General features: G+C 55.2%; 3 protein-coding genes and 1 non-coding gene across 6 annotated transcripts; 2 read left to right on the top strand and 2 right to left on the bottom strand.

Annotated features, from left to right (window-relative positions):
- Nucleotides 1-175: 175 nt before the first annotated feature.
- LOC127597519 (uncharacterized protein C3orf20-like) lies at nucleotides 176-6,862 on the bottom strand. Of its 3 annotated transcripts, none has more exons than XR_007961667.1 (18): nucleotides 6,292-6,862; nucleotides 6,140-6,213; nucleotides 5,224-5,564; nucleotides 5,109-5,138; nucleotides 4,976-5,029; nucleotides 4,805-4,907; nucleotides 4,467-4,655; nucleotides 4,234-4,386; nucleotides 4,043-4,160; nucleotides 3,689-3,808; nucleotides 3,357-3,507; nucleotides 3,081-3,246; nucleotides 2,607-2,684; nucleotides 1,544-1,901; nucleotides 1,251-1,367; nucleotides 864-962; nucleotides 668-787; nucleotides 177-499 (listed from the first exon to the last, which is right to left on the bottom strand). XR_007961667.1 is itself a non-coding variant. In XM_052060604.1 (18 exons), the coding sequence occupies exons 1-18, from the start codon at nucleotides 6,340-6,342 to the stop codon at nucleotides 460-462; spliced, it is 2,406 nt and encodes an 801-aa protein (XP_051916564.1). In that variant the 5' UTR covers nucleotides 6,343-6,862; the 3' UTR covers nucleotides 177-459. The 3 variants fall into 3 exon arrangements, 2 of the variants coding, with proteins under 2 accessions (XP_051916565.1, XP_051916564.1); XM_052060604.1 differs by having other exon boundaries at nucleotides 864-1,006; XM_052060605.1 differs by having other exon boundaries at nucleotides 176-787.
- A 916-nt stretch (nucleotides 6,863-7,778) lies between these two features.
- Nucleotides 7,779-7,866, top strand: trnay-gua (transfer RNA tyrosine (anticodon GUA)). The gene is given in 2 exon segments: nucleotides 7,779-7,815; nucleotides 7,831-7,866. It is a non-coding gene; the product is annotated as a tRNA-Tyr (tRNA).
- Nucleotides 7,867-8,049: 183 nt separating this feature from the next.
- Nucleotides 8,050-13,011, bottom strand: LOC127597522 (histidine ammonia-lyase-like). The gene is made up of 20 exons (XM_052060610.1): nucleotides 12,675-13,011; nucleotides 12,102-12,162; nucleotides 11,988-12,015; nucleotides 11,434-11,508; nucleotides 11,243-11,315; nucleotides 11,102-11,168; nucleotides 10,989-11,026; nucleotides 10,796-10,921; nucleotides 10,559-10,698; nucleotides 10,427-10,474; nucleotides 10,175-10,322; nucleotides 9,984-10,079; nucleotides 9,824-9,882; nucleotides 9,657-9,737; nucleotides 9,399-9,464; nucleotides 9,160-9,325; nucleotides 8,948-9,082; nucleotides 8,686-8,794; nucleotides 8,524-8,593; nucleotides 8,050-8,433 (listed from the first exon to the last, which is right to left on the bottom strand). The coding sequence occupies exons 1-20, from the start codon at nucleotides 12,919-12,921 to the stop codon at nucleotides 8,302-8,304; spliced, it is 1,965 nt and encodes a 654-aa protein (XP_051916570.1). The 5' UTR covers nucleotides 12,922-13,011; the 3' UTR covers nucleotides 8,050-8,301.
- A 1,451-nt stretch (nucleotides 13,012-14,462) lies between these two features.
- On the top strand, nucleotides 14,463-20,465 carry LOC127597540 (ETS domain-containing protein Elk-3-like). Its single transcript, XM_052060643.1, has 5 exons — nucleotides 14,463-14,796; nucleotides 17,239-17,447; nucleotides 17,578-18,303; nucleotides 19,361-19,483; nucleotides 20,216-20,465. Exons 2-5 carry the CDS (start codon nucleotides 17,241-17,243, stop codon nucleotides 20,315-20,317), a joined length of 1,158 nt encoding a protein of 385 aa, XP_051916603.1. The 5' UTR covers nucleotides 14,463-14,796; nucleotides 17,239-17,240; the 3' UTR covers nucleotides 20,318-20,465.
- Nucleotides 20,466-20,922: the final 457 nt, after the last annotated feature.

Here is a 20,922-nt window from a genome sequence, read left to right as displayed (position 1 = left end):
CAAAAAGGCATTCCGACGACGTGTGGCATTCCAGTTAAGATGAACGTTGCGCTTATCTGGGAGGGGTGCAAGAGACAGCGCTCACACGTCGGTTTCCTCCAACCTCGACGTTTGCAGCGGTTCTCCATCAACGAACGCAAGAAAAATGTCAAAATAAAATAGATCACACACCCGAGATGCTGATTATTTATTTACAGATCAGCGAAATCGGCCCTCCTTTCTTTGCTCCTCCTCAGAGCTTTGTTTGTTCAAGGCATCGCCAGAGCTGGAAAGAGTGATTTAGCCAGACACTTTGTGCGCATGCTTCAAGTAGGTTCAGTTTTTATACAGGACATATGAGACAAAGATTGCAACAGTGCACAGATTATCAATCCTCTGACAATCATTAACATTCATCATCCACATTGCCTTCTGAGAGAGGCGAAGACGTGGCTCACTTGACCGGTCCAGGCTTTCGGATCACCCGGAGACTCTTCTGCCGGAGGCGCGGACGGTGGAGCTGAGGTTTTTCAATTGGAGAAAAACATGGTGATGGGAAATAGGCTGAAGCTTTTCTTTATTTGTTATTATTATTTTTCCTCATGAAGTAAATGACAGAGCGGAACAACTAGCGTACGGTCTAAGGCAAGCCGTTGAAAAAGTCCTTTGCCTCTTCCGCTTGACTCACGTCGTCTCGGCGACGTATTCTTTTTCCGGAGCGATGTCATTGGTGAGCGTCGGCGCCGATTCTTCCACTTTATTTGCGTTGGAGGCTTCCGAGCAGCCCGCGCTGACCTTTGCGCTCTCGCTGCAAGCATCAAGGAAGGACGAGGAAGACGTTCATCTCGGACCGTCGACCGTGCCGACTCGGTGGCTCCTCCTACCTGAATTTGTAATCGGGAGGGAGGCTGACACCCAACCTGTAGTCCTCCCTGGTTCTCAAAATCTGCTTCCGAAGGTCCGAGGCGGAGCAGGTGCGCCCACTGGAGACGTAGCCCAAAAACATCAGTCGCCCTCGGATGTACATCTAACACATTGACATTACATTTGAATCGATTGGTTGGGGGGGGGGGGTTCTCTTTCTTTTACGTCTTGTATTCAATTCATTGTTTGCGTTTAAGAACAATACACCCAATAGCAGAAAATGTACAGCAAATACGGCGACGAGGTGAGTTTCACCTCCATCTCGTGTATTTTGCGTTCGGATGCATGTACCGGTACTCGAGAACATTATTTGCGCACGTTGACGTGCGGGCGTGGCCCATACTGACCAGGATCATGCCGGCGGCGACGTTGTGGCGATGCTGCAAGAGGATGTTGTCCACCGGGCAGCCCAAGGCCCCCGTGGACACTTCGTACCTCACCAGACGAAACGAGTCCATCTGGCACTGAATGACAAACAAAAAGCGCCTTTGTCATTTGGAGCAGGCGCAGGCACAAATGTCGGTGTGGTACGGACTGCGCCTTTGTCGTGACGCTAACAATTCGCCTTTACTCGAAGCAACTTTTGACTTGGAGTTACGTCAAGAAAGTGGAATCCGTGACTTTGGGACTTTGGGCTCACCTGGGCGCAGGGCATGGTCCTCTTCCTGTTGCTCCTGCGGTAGAGCTGCTGGAGGGCGTCCGGCTCGGGCGTGGCCCCGGGCTTGGCGGGCAACGTGACCGCCACCACCAGGATCTGCTGGCTGTGCCGCGGCTGGCCCGTGATGAAGGCGTCGTACTCGGCGTCCTGCAGCACGGGCATCAGCGCCGTGCTGCAGCGGCACCTCTTGGGCGCCCGGCCTTTCGGCCGCTGGAGCAGGGCCGCCCGCAGCAGCGGCGGGCACACGGTGAGCGGCACCGAGGGCGGCAGGTCCGACCGCGCGGGGAAGTGAGGCAGGCTGCACAGGCGCGAGGCCGAATAGTCCGGGACGACCACCAACCTGCCGGGGGGCCGGCGACTCGGGGTTAGGCTGACAACATGCCCGTCAAACCGGACGCTCCGCCGTTTGAAAGCCGGGCAACACGGGCCGTGTTGGCGATCGTTCGCTGCTTGGAACGTCGACTCCATACAGCGCTGCGGCTCCAACTTTGAAGCAATTCATGAAAGAGTCCCCAATTGCCTAGTCAGATGTGAATGTGTGTGTGTGTGTGTGTGTGTGTGTGTGTGTGTGTTGGGTCATTTCGTTTCCTCCAGATCAAATTGGGGTGAATGTGGATGGAGGAAATACGTGATGCCCGCTCCTTGGTTCATTTAGGTTGAAAGTTTGCCCCCCCCACCCCCACCCGCAGATAATAGGTCTTTTACTGGGCTGACAGTTTGAGCCTTCGTCTAAGCCGTCACCGCGTCCTTTTGTGATGTGTCGGCGGGGGTTGGAGCGCAGCTTCGATGGGCTCGGGTTTCCCGGCCCGCTCGTCCGTTTTCAAGACACGTCGCAAAGAAGCGGCGACGGCACCGACGAAGGCTGAAGCAACAGGCCAAACTGTCAGCTCGCTAAGAGTTTTTCTCTTTTGTCTGGAAAAAACAAAACATCGATGACTTTGAAAGCAAATGGAGCTCAAATGAGTTTGCCAGCCTTTGAGGCGTTGAAGCGCACAAGCAAAGGGCCGAGTGCGGGAAGCGGCAGCCAACGCAGCCGCGGTCTTACTCCTGTTTGATGTTGCCGAGGATACGCAGGGGTCCGATCTGTAACATGCTGTGCTCCTTGGTGTTCTTTGCGGGGACCCTGCCAAACAGTCACAACGCTTTGCATTAGCGACACAAACGTCATTCAAACACGAAGCCAGTGCACGCGAGTAGCGTATAGCAGCGGCACCCCCGAGGGGTCGTTTGCTTCTGAATTCAAAATGCCTTTTATTTTGAAAAATGACCGGATTCTCACCCTTGACGCGCTTCTCGTCACGTGATGAAATGAAAGCCGGGAGCTAGCTAAACGAGTGGAAAACAAGCGTCTTTGGGATTAGGTTTCGAAAATGCCGCCGCCGTTTTGGTGCAGGTCAAATGATATTATCTTACAGTCAGCGAAAATATCATCTGATGTTAAAACTGCTTGCTCGGCGGGCCAAAAAAGGTCGGCGAGTGCTAGCGAAAAGCGTCGCCTCGCCGCGAACGCGGGCCAGACCTGGTCTTGGCGGGAGCTTCCCGCGGCGTTTTCTTGGCAGGCTGCTCGAGTTTCTCCGGCACTTTTTCTCTGGCCTTGGCCCGCTCCAGCGTCTTCTTGGCCAAAAGCGCCCGCTTCTTGTGCTTGCCCTTGGCGACCTTTGGCTTTTTCTCACCGCGCTTCAGACCTGCACACGAGCAAACGCGCGACGTAATTAGCCGGCGGCGTGGCGAGAGCGGCCCGAACGCCGGCTTCGAACGGCGACCCGGTTCCCGTTTACTCGATTTTCACGGGTACCGGTGGCGGTGCGATAATAGTCCAGCCAGGCGTTGAGGATGTCTCTGACTTTCTTGCGAAGTTTGCTCAGCTCGCCCACGGCGTGACATCCTTTCTTCCAACGCGCCGACAAGGTCCCGGCCGTCTCCTCCGGGAAGGTCTGGTCGGCCTCCTGGGAAGGATGGCGGAACGCGTCTGAGGGCCAGGTCGTCGTCAAAGGCCCGCTTGGGAAAGCTAATTGTTGCCGCGCGGGCAAAAGGCCCGGCTGGATTTACGGCGGCTTTCTTGCTCCCGGCCCCGGCGGGCTGGACCGGCTTCACAACACATGAGAATCAAACGTTGGCGAGTCTCACCGCTTCCTTTGCGGAGGACGGGGCGAGCGAGAGCGGGAGCTGGACTTTGTTGTCGTCACACTTGAAGCACAGCAGCGCCGTGGTGCCGCTCAGCAGCCGCAGCGAGATGCCCTTTGCTAGCTGCGCCACACACACAAACAGGTTACAGCGTAGACGCGCAACAACGCTCGTTAGCGCGCGCGGATCCTCGGCAAAACGCAAACGCGCAAAGCCCAAGCTACGGCGCCTAGCGTCTGCCGTCACCGCTGCAAAAACGGCGACCGGCGGAGTCACGAAAAGGGAAACGGGAGTGGACATTTTGGTGGCTCCGCCATCCGCCGCGCGGTAAGGAAGGCACGCGACGGCGAGGTTCACCTTGACGACGATCTTCTCCTGGTCTTGGTCGGTCTTCCAGCACCACTCCTTCTTGAGGTTGCCCTCCCGGTCGCACAAGAATCCGCCGTGCTGGTCCCACAAGGCCGTCACCGCCGAGCTGCAAGGGCATCGTTTTAACCGAGCGCCATCCAGAAAGGCGGCGCCGGCGTGGGCGCGAGCGATGAAGCCACCTGACGGGGTGAGAGGCGGAACCGTGGCCCGACGCGGTGACGGTGGCCAGGATGACGGGCGCGTCGTGGCTGTCGGTGAACACGTTGGTGCAGAAGCCCCCCGACGGCAGACCCGAGTGGCTGTGGCACACGGCCATGTTGCCCGACGGGTAGCTGAGGGCGCGGCGTTAAGGGGCCCCGGCCTTTCTGCTGCCAAAACGAGTCGATACAATACGAGGCGGCGCAAAGGATACTAGATGAAGGAGCTCCCGTTGGCGACCCTGCAATGCAGTTTCTTCAGCGGCGGCGGCCGCCAGGGGGTCACTTCCTCGGCTTCGCTCGGCACGCTCAGCAGACTGTGGGTCTTAATTCCGGACTTGGCGTCCACGTAGTGACGGAGGATGGGAGAACTCGGCACCTGATCCATCACTCGCGGTTTGACGCTGCGGGACGGACAGACGTCGATGATCAACACTCGTCATTGGTTTGAATTTCGGCTCGAGATCGAGATCCGAGAAAACGGGACGCCTCGGCCTGGCCGTCTTCCGGCTTCTCGCTAACGCTAAGGAGCGGAGTCAAGCGGGGAACTGACTGTGAACTTGCGCTGGCCTTGAGTCTCTCCACCACCCACTGGCACAAGCTCCTGGCAGGAGGCGTGGCTTCGTCCAAGGCCTGCAGCGGCAAAGCCAACCAATCTGCAAGAAGAGCCGAGTGACGACGTGCGCACCCAAGACCAGCGCGGCGGCGGCGGCGGCGCGCCCACCTGGATCTTGACCGCTGCCGGAGATCATGTCTTCCGCGGATGTGGGACTGACAGCTGAGCGGCGGCAAATTCAGACAGACGACACTAAAGCGCAGTTTTGCCGCGACACGTTCAGTTGACGGAATGAACTTACCGGACACTTCGCCGGCTACCGCTGCAACATCTGAGAGGGGAAAAAGAAAAGATCACACGCGGAACGTCAACGGGTCCTTCCTTTCCATTTCCACAATAAAAGACATTTGAGCGACCTGTTGCGTCTTGGTTTGTTTTTGAGGGCTTCTTCTGAGACTTTTTCCTCCTGGCCGCCTGGCGGCGGGCCGCATCTTTGGCCTCCTTGGGCTGCTTGAGCGCGGCGTCGGCCGAGTAGTTGAGGATGTCGCCCAGCTGCAGGGAGGCGCCGCGGTTGCGGTACAGCAGGCGACCCAATTCGTTCAGCAAGCGAGGGGCGGCCCGCTTCTGGCTGGCCAGCGGGTCCTCGTTCTCGTCTTCCGCGGAGTCATCCTCGCACGTGTCCTCCCTCGCCCAGGTCTCCGGGAGATCGTCGCTTTTCGCTTTTTTCACAAGCTTCAATGGTTTGCCATTTTCAGACCTGTCGGAGCAAACAACCGCCGCGTTCGCTCACTGGCCAGGCTCTCGACCCACCGACAGAGTGCCTGACCCGTTGAGCGAATGTCACCCGAGATGAAGAAGAAAGAAAAAAAAGTCGGGATTCAAGGTTTGCTCGAAAGTTTAGCTCCTCATTAACTGGTCGCGTGTGCGCTTGACTTGAGAGGCCAATAAAGCGATGCGCTGGGACACCCTGGCGAGCGTTCTCGCCACCCCTTCAAAAAGTGCTTGTTATTGAAGCACAGACAACCATCCGTAGCCTCCATTTTGAGGAGTCCGCCATATTTGATGAGGGCGGCGCACCCCCAAAACAACAACAAAAAAACTACAGCCCGGGAGCTTCACTCATCTTCATCAAGGGACACAAAGTTAATGAATCTCGATCACGCATTTACACAGCAAGCAAGCCGAGCTCGTGTCTCTGGAACAGAACGAAGGCGAAGGCGACTTGGAATCGTCCTCGTCGTGTATGGCGGGCACGGTGGCGGCCCGCCATGGCGGCTGAATGTCGTGGCGAGCCGCAAAGCTAGTTTGCGCTCGCGGCCAAGCAAACCTTACCTTTTTTCCTTCTTTTCCTCTTTGGGTTTTGGCACATTCGCAACTTTGCCCTTCTTACTTCGCGGCGGTGCAGGCTGCAACGAGAGGGCACTTTCATTCGGACAAGTCAAGCCGTCGTTGGCTCCTGGCAGCGAGAGAGACGGAGAGCCCACCTGGTCGAAGAAATAAATGGGGTAAGGGGACACGAGCGTCAACGAAGTCATGTGGAGGAGGCGAGAAGCGAGGGGAGCCCTCGAGTCCTTTCGGGCGCCTTCTCTCGCGAGTGGAGCCGAGCCACGTCGGGCGGCGTCACCGAGCGACACAAAGCGGACAATCGTCAGAACACCTTTCGCTTCCGACGTCCGCCCAAAGTCACCCGGAGCGACTCGGCTGCAACCCGCCAGCGCAAATGGGACGCGATAGGCGCTCGCGGCGTCCGATACTGCTGAGGAAGCTTCGAGGCGTGCTGCTTGGCCGGCTCTCAAAGTTGGACGAGATCGAGACGTCACTCCTCACCTGTATCCCCCCTGCAGTGCCGCTGCGCGTCTACGGAGGGCGCTGCGGCAGAAAATGAAATACTGACGTACCGGACCACCGCTCTGCCCGGCAACAGTTAGGTGTGACGTAAGATGGAAACTAATTACTCGTAATTATATTGAGGACCACCTTATCCCCCCCCCGCGAACCTTGTGAGGAATAAAGCGGAACAGAAAATGGATGGATGGACCGCCTTATTCGTTTGGGTCCTACTCAAGGCCCGCGAGGGCAGAGCCACTGCCCCTCCGCATCATTTCGTGGCCTGCGAAAACATTACATATATATTGATTATTATTATTACTTGACTCTTGACTTCTCTTCAAAAGTGGATATTTTTCAGGAAAAAAAATTGCAGTGATTTCCAAAGGAGTGATCCATCCACTTATGTTATGTCTCTGTAACAATATGATGCCGCGTTTTGACATTTATTTGGTTTTGCAGTGCTGAACTGCAAACCCAAACTTCCTACGACGTGGAGAGAGAAGCTTCTGGGCAGTCCGGTGCCTTTTTGGGACGGCCGGGATCCTTGACCGTCGACGCCTGCCAGTGTCGGCCCTCCGAGTTGGGATGCAAATAGCGTTACGATGGCACCACCTAGCGGATGTGTTTGGAGTTGATGCTTTGAGAAGTACTTCCTGCACGTCTTCATTTCGTTCTAATTTGTGACGAATGACTGGTTGCGTGCTTCCGTGCTGGTTAAATAATTGGCATCGTTATTACGTGCCTCGGCTGGCACTTGACTTCGTTAAAACTGAACTTGACGCTAATACGGCCACTCCGTACAATTAGATCACCAACAAAGGAATGATGACGTCAATGGTCACCTGACAAGTTGTCGTTCGTCAAATGTAATGAAGTTCCTTCGTTTTCTGGAGACGAACGCGACAAGGTGTTTTTGTTTCATGCTTCGACGCGTTAGCTATGGTTAGCAGGAGAAGCTAAAATAAACCGGGACAAGCTTCCGCTTCTGTGCTAGGCGAAGAGACAACGTTTCACGGTTTGTTGAGCGCAAAGCGTCAATTGGATCTTGAAAAAATACCGTATCTGAGTCATTTGTGGCGTACTTGTACTCGTATTCGAAATATGAAGAAGTATAAAGCCATTGTCGGCATTGGAATTCGAACCTTCGATAGCTCAGTTGGTAGAGCGGAGGACTGTAGAGGCTAACAGCTGAAATCCTTAGGTCGCTGGTTCAAATCCGGCTCGAAGGAGATTTTTTTTTTCTTGTATCCCCTCCGACAATTATTTTAGGCGACATTGCGTCAACCATTGCAGTGAAGCCGGCAACTCCATTTTGAGTTTACAGCAGGTCTGAGTTGGCAAAAGTAGTGAGACTCTTAAAAGTAGAAGCACGGATTCAACTCCTTCAGATAAGTGGAAAAAAAATGGCGGACTAAGTATAGGAGTAAGACTTTATTATACGGTCTTTAGTCTGTCTAATGTAATTGAACACAATTACCTCGGATATGTCATTTTCATTCCAAACATAAGACCGGAAGACCATTAGGGAGAATGGCTGAGGTAACGAAATCAGAATAGGATACAGACACGAGTTCAAAAGCCGTTAGTGATCAATTCAGAAGTCAGGCGGTACGCCGACACGTGCGAGTGCGTCGATATCGGCCACAATTGGGGACCGCGTGGCTTCAGTCATGGCGACAGCGCTTCCTGGGCGAAGCGGGCGACTCCAGCGAGAAGGCGGTCGGGGAGACGGGACGGGATTCGGGAATGTACTCCGTCTGATATTTGTCGATGTAAGGCTTGGCCACGGTCCACACCTGCGGCCAGTCAACAAATAAGTCAGTCGGAAAATGACGGGCAAATACGGGATGCAGGTCCACGTGGATTTGGGCCGGTCAAGTACTCGCCTTTTGGTCGAGCAGGAGGCGATGCACCGCCTCGATGTCCGGCGACAAGAATCGGTCTTTCATCCACGGCCTGCGCAAAATATTAATCATTAACCATCCCCAGCCTCTCTTCCACCGGAGCGGGACCCTTGTCGTACCTTGGCCCCGCCGTGTTTGACTTACTTGACCACACTGCGCACCAGGTCGTAGACCTTTTCCAGCGGCGTGGTGGTGCGGAGCGGGCGCAGGAACTCGATGCCCTGGCAGGCCGCCAACAGCTCGATGGCCAGGACTGAGCCCGGATACGAACAAACAAATAAACGGACCGAGAGCGAGAGCTCGTCACTTGACGAGCTCGGAAGCGAGTTACGGTGGAACCGGAGTTTTCCCACGGCCCCGTAGGCGGGCCCGCCGCGCCACGGAAAAGAGGCGGCGCCTTCCTTACCTTGCTCCACGTGCTCCACCACTCTCAGGGCCTTCCTGGCAGCCCAGCCCCCCATGGATACGTGGTCCTCCGTGGCGGCGCTGGTGGACAAGGAGTCCACGGAGGAAGGGTGGCACAAAACTTTGTTCTCTGAAACTGGACGCGGGAAACCATTGAGGGAGGTTGAAGTCAGCGGGGATTGGGGGGGGGGGGGAAGAACGCGGGGGTCCCACCCAAAGCGGCAGCGGTGCAGTGCGCAATCATGAAGCCCGAATTGAGGCCCCCCTCGTTGACCAGGAAGGCCGGCAGCTCACTCAGCGACGGGTTGCACAGTCTCTCGATGCGCCTCTCGCTGATGGAGGCCAGTTCGTGCACCGCGATGGCCAGGAAGTCCAGAGCCTGGCGGGAAGGCGGAAGAAGGATCAGAGCGCCGCAAAAGCCGCCCGCAGCTGCCGAGCCGTCTGCCGTCTACCTTGGCCGGGTACTCCCCGTGGAAATTTCCGCCCGAGATGGTCTCCCCTCTTTCGGCAAACACCATCTGGCGCGACCAATAGGAAACAAAAACAAAGAAAAATGGCCGCCACGGACGGACGGGTCGCCCGAGTGAGCGACCGGGCGTATTCTGGGAAGCTAGTTCCGAAAAGCTAGTTCCGAAAAGGCGGCAGAGGACGAGGAGGGAGAACGCCGCCCCCCCCTCCCCCACGAGAGCCATTGGAGACGGGCCGGATACCGGGTTGTCCGTGGCGCTGTTGATTTCCGTGTTGATGATGTTGAGGACAAATCGGATGGTGTCGTTGGAAATGCCGTGGACCTTTGAGCGGAGCGGGAAGAAGAAGCGGCCGGATGAGCGTGGGCATCATTTGCGAGTCCCGTTGACGCCACGCGGCGGCGCTTCACCTGAGGACAGCAACGCATGGTGTAAGCGTCCTGGACCCTGTCGCAGAAGCGGTGGCTCTCTGCACACACAAGCGCACACAACTTCCTTAAGTCACGTCGGCCGGCCGCCGGACGCCGGCCTCCGGACGCCGGCCTCCTTTGCTGGCGGAACTGCGGCCACCTGCGATCTCGGAAGGGTGGTGATCCGAGTCCAGCAGCGAGCGGAAGCGCAGGGCCACCTCCACTTGTCCCGGGTGGGGCCTGAGCGCGTGGATGTCTGCGTGGCCGGAAGAAGGGCAAAGGTCAAGCGCGTAACGCCGCCCGCCTGGACTGGGGTCCGGCGGCGGCGGCGGCGGCGGCGGCGGCGCTCACCGCTGTCGAAGGCCTTGGTGGTTCCCTTCAGGACCTCCAGGGTGAGCGCGGCGATGATGTCGGCCTGCCGGGCGATGGCCTGGGCTCGCTCCACCGCCTCTGCCCCCAGCGAGGTGATCATCTGGGTGCCGTTGATCAGAGCCAGGCCCTGCCAGGGGTTGGGGGGGGGGGACAACTCCGTCACTTGGAGCATTTGGACCGGTCCTTCGAGACGTCCCCGGTGTGGACCACGTTGCATGGATCAACATTTACCTCTTTGGGCTTGAGCGATATTGGCTTGAGGCCGTGGGCCTCCAGGACCTGTTCACAGATCAAAGGAGGGAGAACCCCCGTCAAAGGCCCGGCGTCCTCCCGCCGGCGGGCGGCCCGACGGCGGCGTCTTACGTATTTGGCGTCGGCCCATCCGCTCTTGGGCGACCACATTTTGCCCTCGCCCATCAGCCCCAGGGCCAAGTGGGCCAGGGGCGCCAGGTCTCCGCTGGCGCCCACCGTGCCCTTCTCAGGGACGAACGACAGGCAGGAAGCTGCAACGGCAGGGAAAAACCCATCAAGGAACAACCGGCGGTGGCCACGCCTACCGCCGTGCGAAAGGATCCGAAAGGCGGCGGCGTCGGCGCTCACCGTTGAAGGCCTGGATCATGGCGCGCAGGGTCTCCAGAGAGATGCCGCTGTGCCCTTTGGCCAGAACGTTGATCCTCAGAGCCAGCAGCATGCGGGTCCTCTCCGGGCTGAGCGGGTTTCCCACCCCTGCGCGCATTCGCCGCATGTTCAAGCAAGCGATGGCGCTCCGAGCGCCGCCATTTTGCGAATTTACCTGCCGAGTGCGAGCGCACCAGGTTCTCCTGCAGCTCCCTGGGCGACGCAAACAAACAAAATCACTCGCGCGCAGCTTTTCGCTCCAAACATTTCTTTCGTGTGTGTTTTTACTTGAGTTTGCTGACAGGGATGACGGTCCGAGCGAATTTGCCAAAACCGGTGGTGATCCCGTAAACAACTGCAAGCGGAGACGGACACAAGCCGCACTTGAGTCGCAGGGCGCGGCGGGCGGCAACCGTTTGGCGTCCCCACCTTTGTTTTCCTTGACGATGGTGTCCAAAAGCTCTCTGGCTTTGACGACGTTCCTCTCGGCCTCCGCAGACAGCTGACAACCCCCCACCCCCCCCCAAAAAAAACAACAGAAAAACCCCACCGAACCGAAACCAAAAAAAGTCAGTCAAAGATCGTCAGCGTGCGTCAAGAGCGTTTGGATGGTGGCTGACCGTGATCTTGTAGAGGCCTCTGCCCAAGTTGACCAAGTCCGTCGACGTCAGGCTGTTGCCGTCCAAGCAAATGCTCTGCGGAGCAAAACAAAACATGTCTTGGCTATGCCCCCCCCCCCATTCATTCATTCATTCATTCATCTTCCGAGCCGCTTGATCCTCACTAGGGTCGCGGGGGGTGCTGGAGCCTATCCCAGCTGTCTTTGGGCAGTAGGCGGGGGACACCCTGGATCGGTTGCCAGCCAATCGCAGGGCACACAGAGACGAACAACCATTCGCACTCACACTCACACCTAGGGACAATTTAGAGCGTCCAATCAGCATGTTTTTGGAATGTGGGAGGAAACCGGAGCACCCGGAGAAAACCCACGCAGGCCCGGGGAGAACATGCAAACTCCACACAGGGAGGCCGGAGCTGGAATCGAACCCGGTACCTCTGCACTGTGAAGCCCACGTGCTAACCACTGGACTACCGGGCCGCCTGCCCCCCCCCCCCCAAAAAAAAAGCAAAATCCAAATAAAAGCAATGCGTGCGGGCCGGAGAGGACACTTACGTCTTCGGGTTCTCTGTACGCCGCCGTGCTGTTTTGTCGGGTGCCATTCATGTAAGGACGACAAGACCAGACCGGAGCGCTCGAACGCAAATGTCATCTTGCCAAAATGGATACAGGTGGGAAACCCCCGGCGTGCACGGGATGAAGTCGGGACACATGGTGTCGCCTTCGATGGCTGCAAACACAAAGGGCGGGCGGGCGGGTGGGCGGGCATGTTTTTGGGTTTACGCTCACTGAGACAAGCGCCAAAACGACGGAAATCATCATGAAAGTCGGGAGGTGTTGAAAAAGTCGGCGCGCCCCCGCTCAAACGGCAGCTTTTTGAGCGGGGTAAATCATTACCCAACTTTCTCCGGCGTTCATGTGACCCCGAAGCCGGACGACAATGGACGCGGATGAATAAACAGCCGAGATAAGGCGCTTGCGCAACCGAGTCGACTCGTCTCCAACGGGGCTCGGCGCTCAACTCTTTGTTTGTCCTTTCTTCAATTGTTGTTGAAGTGAGCGTAAAGCGGGTCACAAAATGATTTCGGGACAGATTTCATCAAGGATCACACAAGTCGACACATATGATTTTCTTTGGCGGGCCGCATAAAACGACGCGGCGGGCCGGATGTGGCCCCCGGGCCTTGACTTTGACACCGGTGCCCTGCGCGAAGGGCCGATTTCGGCAAGTTTGTTTCTCACCCAGTTCGACGAAGTCATTGTCCTCCAGGACGTCGTCGATGGTGTCGTCGGCGTCCAGCAGGCCGAGCCCCTGGCACCTGCGCGCCACGAAGCGGGTGTCCTTGAGCGCCGCGATGCCGCCGTCGTCGGGCTTGTTCTTCATGTAGCGTTTGAGGGCCTCCTGGCCCAGCCAGCGGATGCTGGACGAGCTGTCCCGGCACGGCACCGTCAGCCACTCGTCTCGGACGTGCACGGTGAAGCGAGGCATGGTGCCACTGAGAGCCGGAGGGGGTCGCGGACCTCCGCAAGGCGCCGGCGACACGGCCGACGGGGACCAATCAGACGACGGCCGGCGGGGGCCACGCCTCAGCGGCACCGTGGACAGTATGGACCCCTCACACACACACACACCCTACCCCCCTCCTGCGTGAGGCCCAGCCAGGGGTCACTCGGTCACATGGGTGTTGTTGAGACATCGTGAGCGAAATCCACTTTGGTTGGTCTGACGTAAGTAAAGCTTTTGTAAATCACTAACAACATGGCAGCCTAAACTTTGGAATGAAAAGCTTGCCTAACAACCACAACAATTTAACAGAGGGGTGGGGGTTGGGGGGGGGGCAGCGGTGACATGGAGGAAAATAAGTGAACTAACAGATTCTGAAGACCAATGATCTTGAACAGGGTCATGCGGCACTGGAGCCTTTCCCTGGGGACTTTTGTCGGAAGGCGAACTACACCCTGAACAGGTCGCCGGTCAGTCAATGTGGACACCAAACCATTCACACCCACATCCAGACCGTCACTGAGTGCTACCCGCACACAAGTCGGGCGCTTAAACGTCACAATAAAATGCACAAAGCAAACTATCATGTCAAGCAAATATGTAACTAATGATACAACTGCATCAAGGGACCGAAGAAAAGGTGACATAAATGCGTTTTAAAAACAAATATAAAGCTGACTAGTTACGTCTTGAAACCATGTCAAAACGTGCAAAAGTTGGGCTTTAAAATATCAAAATAAGAAACGTGATATCAATTGTTTTATTGTAAGAAATAAAACATTACAGAACTCCAGATTCTGGAAACTGTTAATTGCACATGAGCGTCCCCTAGTGGTTGCAAAGCCCTAAACGGGCGCTTGGCTGGCTTGTGCCTTTGGCCCGTCTGAAACGAGTAAAGACCATTTTTTCACAAAGCATTAACAGGATTTGGAGATTAAACAAAAACTTCGGATTAACGAGGTCCTCCTGAAGGGATCGTGAGAGAAACCGAAAACAATATCTTCATTTATAGTGCCCAAAATGTTCTGTAGAATTTGTTTCTCAAAATGACGAGGTTCTCCAAGGAGCACCGCGACGTCCATCAAATCGTCGAACTCTGCTTCCCGATAGTAGCAAAACTGGAATTTAATCAAGCTTTACGTTCATTTTATGGAAAAAAAAGGAAAACTATCGGGGAAAACGATTTTGTCGAACGCGGTTGTCAGATTGACGAGGTTCTCCCGAAGGTAGTTGATGTCAGATTCATGTTGAGTTGGCACCGGATGCCGACTGGGTAGTTTATTGGTTGTAGCGAACCTGGATTGAAGTCAAGTAAATATGGAAAAATAAATGAACGATGTTGTTTACGCGTTCGTTGAGGATCGCTGTACTGCGTCTGCGACGTATAAAGCACAAGAAGAGTGAAAATGGGATCGTTTTTCCGCGAGGTATTCATATTGACAGAGCTTTCTTGAAGGCAACGTGACGGACGGTGAAAAGACGATGCGAGTTCAGTGCCGTCGGATTTTTCAGAACCCCCCGCCCTCTCTCGCTCTCTCTCCGTGCGTGTCGCTCGCCATGTGTGCCGACTGGCGTCCGTCAGCGGGTAGGCAGCAGAGGCAAAGAGGAGGGGAGGAAAAGTGTGTTTACACAGACGGCAGAACGCCTGGGGAATCGTCGGCGAGAGGAAGTGAGCCGCCGCCGGCTCTGCGTCTGCCTGCTCCGACTTCCTGCTCGGAGAAAGAAAAAGCGCAGGATCCGATTTCAGGCCGAGCACAAGTCGCCAAGCGAGCGAGCGATCATGGAAAAACAAGCCACCTCTCCGGCGGCGTCGCGCTAAAGTTCCTCGGCGGGGAAGAAAAGCCACGGAAGTGATCGCAGGTAAACAGTTATCCGCCACTTTGTTTTTCTCCCTCCGGCGGGCCCCAACCCCCCAAGGTTTGTTGTGCGTTTGGACCCGAGTCGTGGCGTTGTTTCCCGTTAAAAGCCCGTGAACGCAACACTTTTTCGAGCCGAAGAGCTTGCTCGTCTTCATTCTTCCTTCCGGTGTGCTTCCGAGCAACAAAACAACAAAAACTCTCATTTAGACTTTCTTAAACGACAGGCGTTGTTCAATTTGACGACTCCTTAAGCGTTTCCGCACATTTCAGATGGCTCGTAAGCTCTTTAATTCATTTGCAGTGGCAAAAACAAAGTCCCTTGTAGCTACGAACTACCCAGTCAGCAAAATCGGTCTGGCCCAGCTCCGGGGCAGACGCGGCGCGTACACCCGGCCCACATACCTCAATGAATGACGGTCCTGCAGTTGGCCCACGTCTGGCATCCACGATGTGGGCCGCATTCGGTCCAGATCTGAGCCGCATTGTAAAACCATATCTGGCCCTACTCCGGCCCGACGCTGGGCCAGAACAGGTTCCTGATATCAGCCTGAATTCAACCTCAACCAAGCCACATCTTTCATGAGTCATATTTGACCCACATAAAAAAACGACTGTTATAAAAAATATCTTTATTGTCATAATTTGTGAACCTGACATACACTGGAAAAATGCACTTTTCTTGATCCAACAGTGAACACAAAGTCCAAATTGGGAACGGTATTTTTCTGTCCATCCAATTGTTGCGCTCTCCATGTCCTGTTTTCCTCTCATGCTCTCCTTCCTGTCACCATGAGGAGCCAGATGTAGCCATCTTTTGCTTGTGACATCAATTGGCTGTTAGGTCTCACAGCGGCTGTAAGAACTGTAAGAAAACAAGAATGGACAGTACTTGTCACATGTTGTTCACATGTCATGAACAACGAATGGTCAGTAAAAATGACCCCTGAAATTTCTTCTAATAATACATTTCGTTTATAAGCGTCTTTCAAGACACTCTAGGACACTTTACAACCAAGACTAAAGTAGGCGTGACGCTGTGGGGCGGAATATTTGCCACCAACAACTAAATGTGAATAACTTTTAAATAGTTTCGACTGACTTTGAATGACGTGAATTGAAGGTCAGTGGCTCGGATAATGGATGGATGTATGAAGTATCCGGTTTGTATTGCAGCAAACGGAATCAAAATTAATTTCATTGTACTTCAGTGCAGAAAAGGTTCTTTTTGGCAGCACCTCCGACTGTTCAATCACATTCATTTTCACAAGTGATCTGTCGGTCGTAAACGGTACAAAGACTCTTTGAAGTGAACGATGAGCCGTTTTTAGACGAAAAAAAAAACGAACATGTATAGTAAGGCATTTTTAGCTGAAAAAAAAACCCCCAACCATGTATATAGTAAGGCATTTTTGGACGAAAAATTTAACCGAAAAAAACGACCATGTACAGTAAGGCGTTTTTTGACCCCAAAAAAACGACCATGTATAGTAAGGCATTTTTGGTAAAAAAAAAACGACCATGTATAGTAATGCGTTTTTAGCCGAAAAAACCGACCATGTATAGTAAGGCATTTTTGGACGAAAAAAACGACCATGTAAATCACTAATGATGAAAAAAAACGACCATGTATAGTAAGGCATTTTTGGACAGAAAAAAAACAACCATGTACAGTAAGGCATTTTTGGTTGAAAAAAAATGACCATGTATGGTAAGGCGTTTTTAGCCGAAAAAAACCGACCATGTATAGTAAGGCGTTTTTGGACGAAAATTTTAACCGAAAAAAAACGACCATGTATAGTAAGGCATTTTTGGACAGAAAAAAAACGACCATGTACAGTAAGGCATTTTTGGTTGAAAAAAAATGACCATGTATGGTAAGGCGTTTTTAGCCGAAAAAAACCGACCATGTATAGTAAGGCGTTTTTGGACGAAAATTTTAACCGAAAAAAAACGACCATGTATAGTAAGGCATTTTTGGACAGAAAAAAAACGACCATGTACAGTAAGGCATTTTTGGTTGAAAAAAAATGACCATGTATGGTAAGGCGTTTTTAGCCGAAAAAAACCGACCATGTATAGTAAGGCGTTTTTGGACGAAAATTTTAACCGAAAAAAAACGACCATGTATAGTAAGGCATTTTTGGACAGAAAAAAAACGACCATGTACAGTAAGGCATTTTTGGTTGAAAAAAAAACGACCATGCATAGTAAGGCGTTTTTAGCCAAAAAAACGACCATGAATAGTAAGGCGTTGCTAGCCCTTGCTAAGTCAACAGGGGGAGGGGGGAGCCCACAACATCCGGGCGCTGGTTTGTATGGTGGTCAAGATGGCGCGGTGGTCAAAAGCCGCCGAGCCCGGCCGGCGAGAAACGCGCAACGTCGTCCTCGGGTGGTCCGCGTTTGTGGCTAGGCTAACGGTCCGTTGTTTGCGCGCGTGGCCCAGCCATGGACAGCGCCATCACCCTGTGGCAGTTCCTGCTGCAGCTGCTGCTGGACCAGAGCCACAAGCACCTGATCTGCTGGACGTCGGCCGACGGCGAGTTCAAGCTGCTCAAGTCCGAGGAGGTGGCCAAGCTGTGGGGGCTGCGCAAGAACAAGACCAACATGAACTACGACAAACTCAGCCGGGCCCTGCGCTACTACTACGACAAGGTAAGCGCCGCCATTAGCCAAAGATTCTGCCCTGGGGTGGGTCTCCCCCCCGCTTGGCTATTGCCGCGTCTCATACCGCAATGCTATTTTCTTTTGCCCCCCCCCCCCCCCACCACCACCACCACGACAGAACATCATCAAGAAGGTGATCGGCCAGAAGTTTGTCTACAAGTTCGTCTCCTTCCCCGAGATCCTCAAGATGGACCCGCAGATGGTGGAGATGGGCCTGGCCTGCGGAAGGTTTCCCCCGCGGGACGGCGAGCCCGCCGAGGCCGACGTAGATGAGGCGGCTGGGGACGGGGGCGCGGAAGAGGCGGAGCGGCGCGGGCGGAGGGCGCGGGCGGGCGCCCCGGGGGCGCAGCAGAGCCGCAACGACTACCTGCGCTCGGGCCTCTACTCGTCCTTCAGCGTGGCCTCGCTCCGCCAGCGGCCGCAGCTGCTGCGGGCGCTTCGCCACCAGCCGCGCTCCGTCATCCGCTTCGGCGCCGACGACGCCGAGGCCTACCCCGGCGACCGGGACGACGAAGACGAGGACGACGACGAGGGGGGGCGGGAGGAGGACGAGGAGGACTCGTGGGAGCACGGCGCCCAGCCCCTCAACCTCTCGTCGGGGCGCAGGGAGCGAGACCCGCGGCCGCCCGCGGAGAAGAGGGGCGGCGGAAGCTCCGCCTCCTCGGCGTCCTCGTCCCCGACTCGTGGCGGAGGAGACGGGCTCCCCGCCAAGAGCAAAAGGCCCAAAGCTCTGGACATCACGCCCCCCTCCCTGCTGCTGGCGGGCAGCGACATCGGCTCCATCGCCCTCAACAGTCCGGCGCTGCCGTCCGGATCGCTCACGCCCGCCTTCTTTACGGCGCAGGTGAGCGGAAAAGGCCGGCCTCGATTCCGACACGGGTGGGCCGTGGGGGGGGGGTATCGCTTGACGAGCGTCGCGCATCCGAGCCGGCGATCGGAGGGAACGAGCCGCTCTTGTTTTTGCGCCTCCAACAGTCAGCGCCGCCCTTGTGGGCACATGAGGGCATTTTCGGGGAGTCGCCATCAAAATGTTTTCCGAGAGTTCCTGCAATAAAAGCAACCAAGGGGCAACTTTGCAACTTTTCAGGACGGGAAATTCTGAGAGCTCAAACTTCAAGCGCGTGGCAAAACTGGGCCCCGAGTGACGCCTCAAAGGAGCCACCCAAACCCCCGCCGCACATATTCTTCACGCTCCGCGTTTTTTTTTTTGGGGGGGGGGGGGTCGCTTTTTCTTCTTCGGAAGACTTCTCAACGCGTATCTTTGAATGCTCGGGACGCTGGACGGCAGCTTTTTCTGATGTGAACTTTGAGTCGTCCCCGGGGACTGGCTCGGTGCCGGATGCGGTGATGAGTTTCAAGTATCGGCGGCCAATGAATGGCGATCGATGGTCGGGCGAGGTTCTCGTCAAGGACCCGGAGGGCCTCTCGTAGCGCATCCGACGGCGCGTCGGTGGGAGACCGTCCGCAAATATTTGTCGTTATCCGGGAAGGGTTGAAGAAAAGGAGACGGCAAAATGGGAAGGGGCCCTTAAGCGATGCCAGATGCCGCCATCATTCCATTAATAACGCGAGCGGGGGGGGGTGGGGGGGCGCAACACTGGCTCGCTTCTCTGAGGTGACACGAGGCGGGATAGAGAGAGAAATTGATTTCATATGTTTTCTCTGCCGTTCCCCCCCCCTGCCCCCCCCTCCCGGCCTAACGTCACCCCTGTATTCCAGAGGAGAAACCGCAGACTTCCTTCCTGCTCCGCCAGTTTGTTTTTCCAAAGGGCCAAAAAGCCGCTGGCCCCCCCTTTTTTTTTTTTTTTGCCTTTTCAGCACGTTTTGCACGAAGGCCGCAAGAGCCGTCGGCCGCGCTCCTCTTGACGCCTCCTTTTTTTCCTTTTTTTTTTTTTTTCCAGACTCCCTCCGGTCTGCTGCTGACTCACAGTCCGCTGTTGTCCGGCATCCACTTCTGGAGCAGCCTGAGCCCCGTGGCCCCGCTCAGCCCCGCCCGCCTGCAGGGCCACGGCTCCTTGTTTCAGGTGAGCGACAAACAACAACAAAAAAAGCAAACCAACGCAAGCCGTTTGCAAAAGTAGTGGAAACCTGCTGGCGGGGGGGGGGGGAAGAAGAAGTCGGCGGCGCGCGCTCCGTCCGTCTTTGCCGCCGCAGATATCGAAGGAGGGCAAACGCCAACAAAGAATGTCCAAGATGGTTTTCTTCTTCTTCTTTTTTTTTCTGTCGCCGCAACGGGCGAGCGCGGTTGCGCGACTAATCGGACGTAGCGGCGGTTTCCTCGCCGCGGCTCCGGACAGGAAATCCTGCCGGGGCTTCCTGTCTGAGCCCAGGGGGAGCCCACCGCTTTTCGGCGAGATCCGGTCCTCTCTCGTCACGCTCGTATCGGCCCTCCTTTGGTGGGCCGCGCCTTCGCTACCCGCATTTGGACTTAGATGAGCCACACTTTGGGGGGGGGGGGGGAATCTGAATGGGCTCCAAACCAAATGAACGTCCTCCATCCTCGGGCTTGTAAAAGTTGTGAAAAGCTGGTCTTTCACAAGACATTTTGGACTCGTGCGTTGCTCGGGGGGGGGGGGGGGCGGTGGGGTTGGGGGGACAGAGACGAACAGGAAGCGGCACAATGAACAAATAACAGGAAGCGCGAGCTGTGACAATGTGGCGGTTCCTCGCCGGAAAGCGAGCCTTTCACAGCGCTTCCGCCGACCCCCCCCCCCCCCTTCTCTCCTAACTGTGGGCCCACCTTTGTCTTCCTCCAGTTCCCCAGCCTCATCAACGGACACATGCCTCTCCCTCTGCCAAGCCTGGAAGGAACGCCCTCCCCTTCCTCTTCCACGTCCCCGAGTACCCACAAATGCTGATCACCCCTCGCCCCCCCCCCAATCCCCAAACAGTGAGATGTCTTCATTCTGGTCAACTTGCTGTTGGGACTGTTTTGTGACCTCGTTTGTGTTTCATCTTTTTTTTTTTTTTGTTGCACTTGGTTGCTTGAGGTTGCAGTGGTGAAAGCACTCAGGGGGGGGGGGGGGGGAGAAAAAGAAAAGCCATATCGCAAGCTGCTAAACTCTCGCTCGGGGCTCATTCAGAACCTTTCCTCCTCCTCGATTTTCTTTTTGGGGCGGGGGGGGGTGTAAAATATGCACTATGCTTCTCAGATAGTACCGGCTGTGCCTTCATTTTTGTCTCCTTCCAAATGAATAAAAAGCCCCTTTTGGTTTTGTTTTTTTACTTTTTTTATACTGGACGCAGTATACGTGATGTATTCGGTTTCATTTTGTATTGCGAAGATGAAGAATGTCGGCCATTTTCAATAAACGGAGCATGAAATGCTTCCATGCCAAGACTTTTTTTTTTTTTTAACCGTAAAAATCCTCAATCATGTACTGTCGAAACTTGCAATTCATTTTTGTTGCCCGCGACTCAGAAGAGGGCATCGCCAATAAAATTCCACACAGCGGCAGAAATT

This window comes from Hippocampus zosterae, chromosome 3 (assembly GCF_025434085.1).
Source record: "Hippocampus zosterae strain Florida chromosome 3, ASM2543408v3, whole genome shotgun sequence".
Taxonomy (NCBI): Eukaryota; Metazoa; Chordata; class Actinopteri; order Syngnathiformes; family Syngnathidae; genus Hippocampus; species Hippocampus zosterae.
This window is presented reverse-complemented; position numbering and strand designations above follow the sequence as displayed.

Coding starts and splice junctions, on each gene's coding strand:
- LOC127597519 (XM_052060604.1), bottom strand. CDS start 6,342: ATGACTTCGTTGACGCTCGTGTCCCCTTACCCCATTTATTTCTTCGAC. Junction 3,508..3,688: donor CGTCCTCCGCAAAGGAAGCG/GTGAGACTCGCC, acceptor CATCCTTCCCAG/GAGGCCGACCAGACCTTCCC. Junction 1,902..2,606: donor CTCGGCAACATCAAACAGGA/GTAAGACCGCGG, acceptor GCCCCCCGGCAG/GTTGGTGGTCGTCCCGGACT.
- LOC127597522 (XM_052060610.1), bottom strand. CDS start 12,921: ATGCCTCGCTTCACCGTGCACGTCCGAGACGAGTGGCTGACGGTGCCG. Junction 9,326..9,398: donor ACGGGGAGTACCCGGCCAAG/GTAGACGGCAGA, acceptor CCTTCCCGCCAG/GCTCTGGACTTCCTGGCCAT. Junction 8,434..8,523: donor GCCTCCTGCTCGACCAAAAG/GCGAGTACTTGA, acceptor GACTGGCCGCAG/GTGTGGACCGTGGCCAAGCC.
- LOC127597540 (XM_052060643.1), top strand. CDS start 17,241: ATGGACAGCGCCATCACCCTGTGGCAGTTCCTGCTGCAGCTGCTGCTG. Junction 17,448..17,577: donor TGCGCTACTACTACGACAAG/GTAAGCGCCGCC, acceptor CCACCACGACAG/AACATCATCAAGAAGGTGAT. Junction 18,304..19,360: donor CCGCCTTCTTTACGGCGCAG/GTGAGCGGAAAA, acceptor TTTTTTTTCCAG/ACTCCCTCCGGTCTGCTGCT.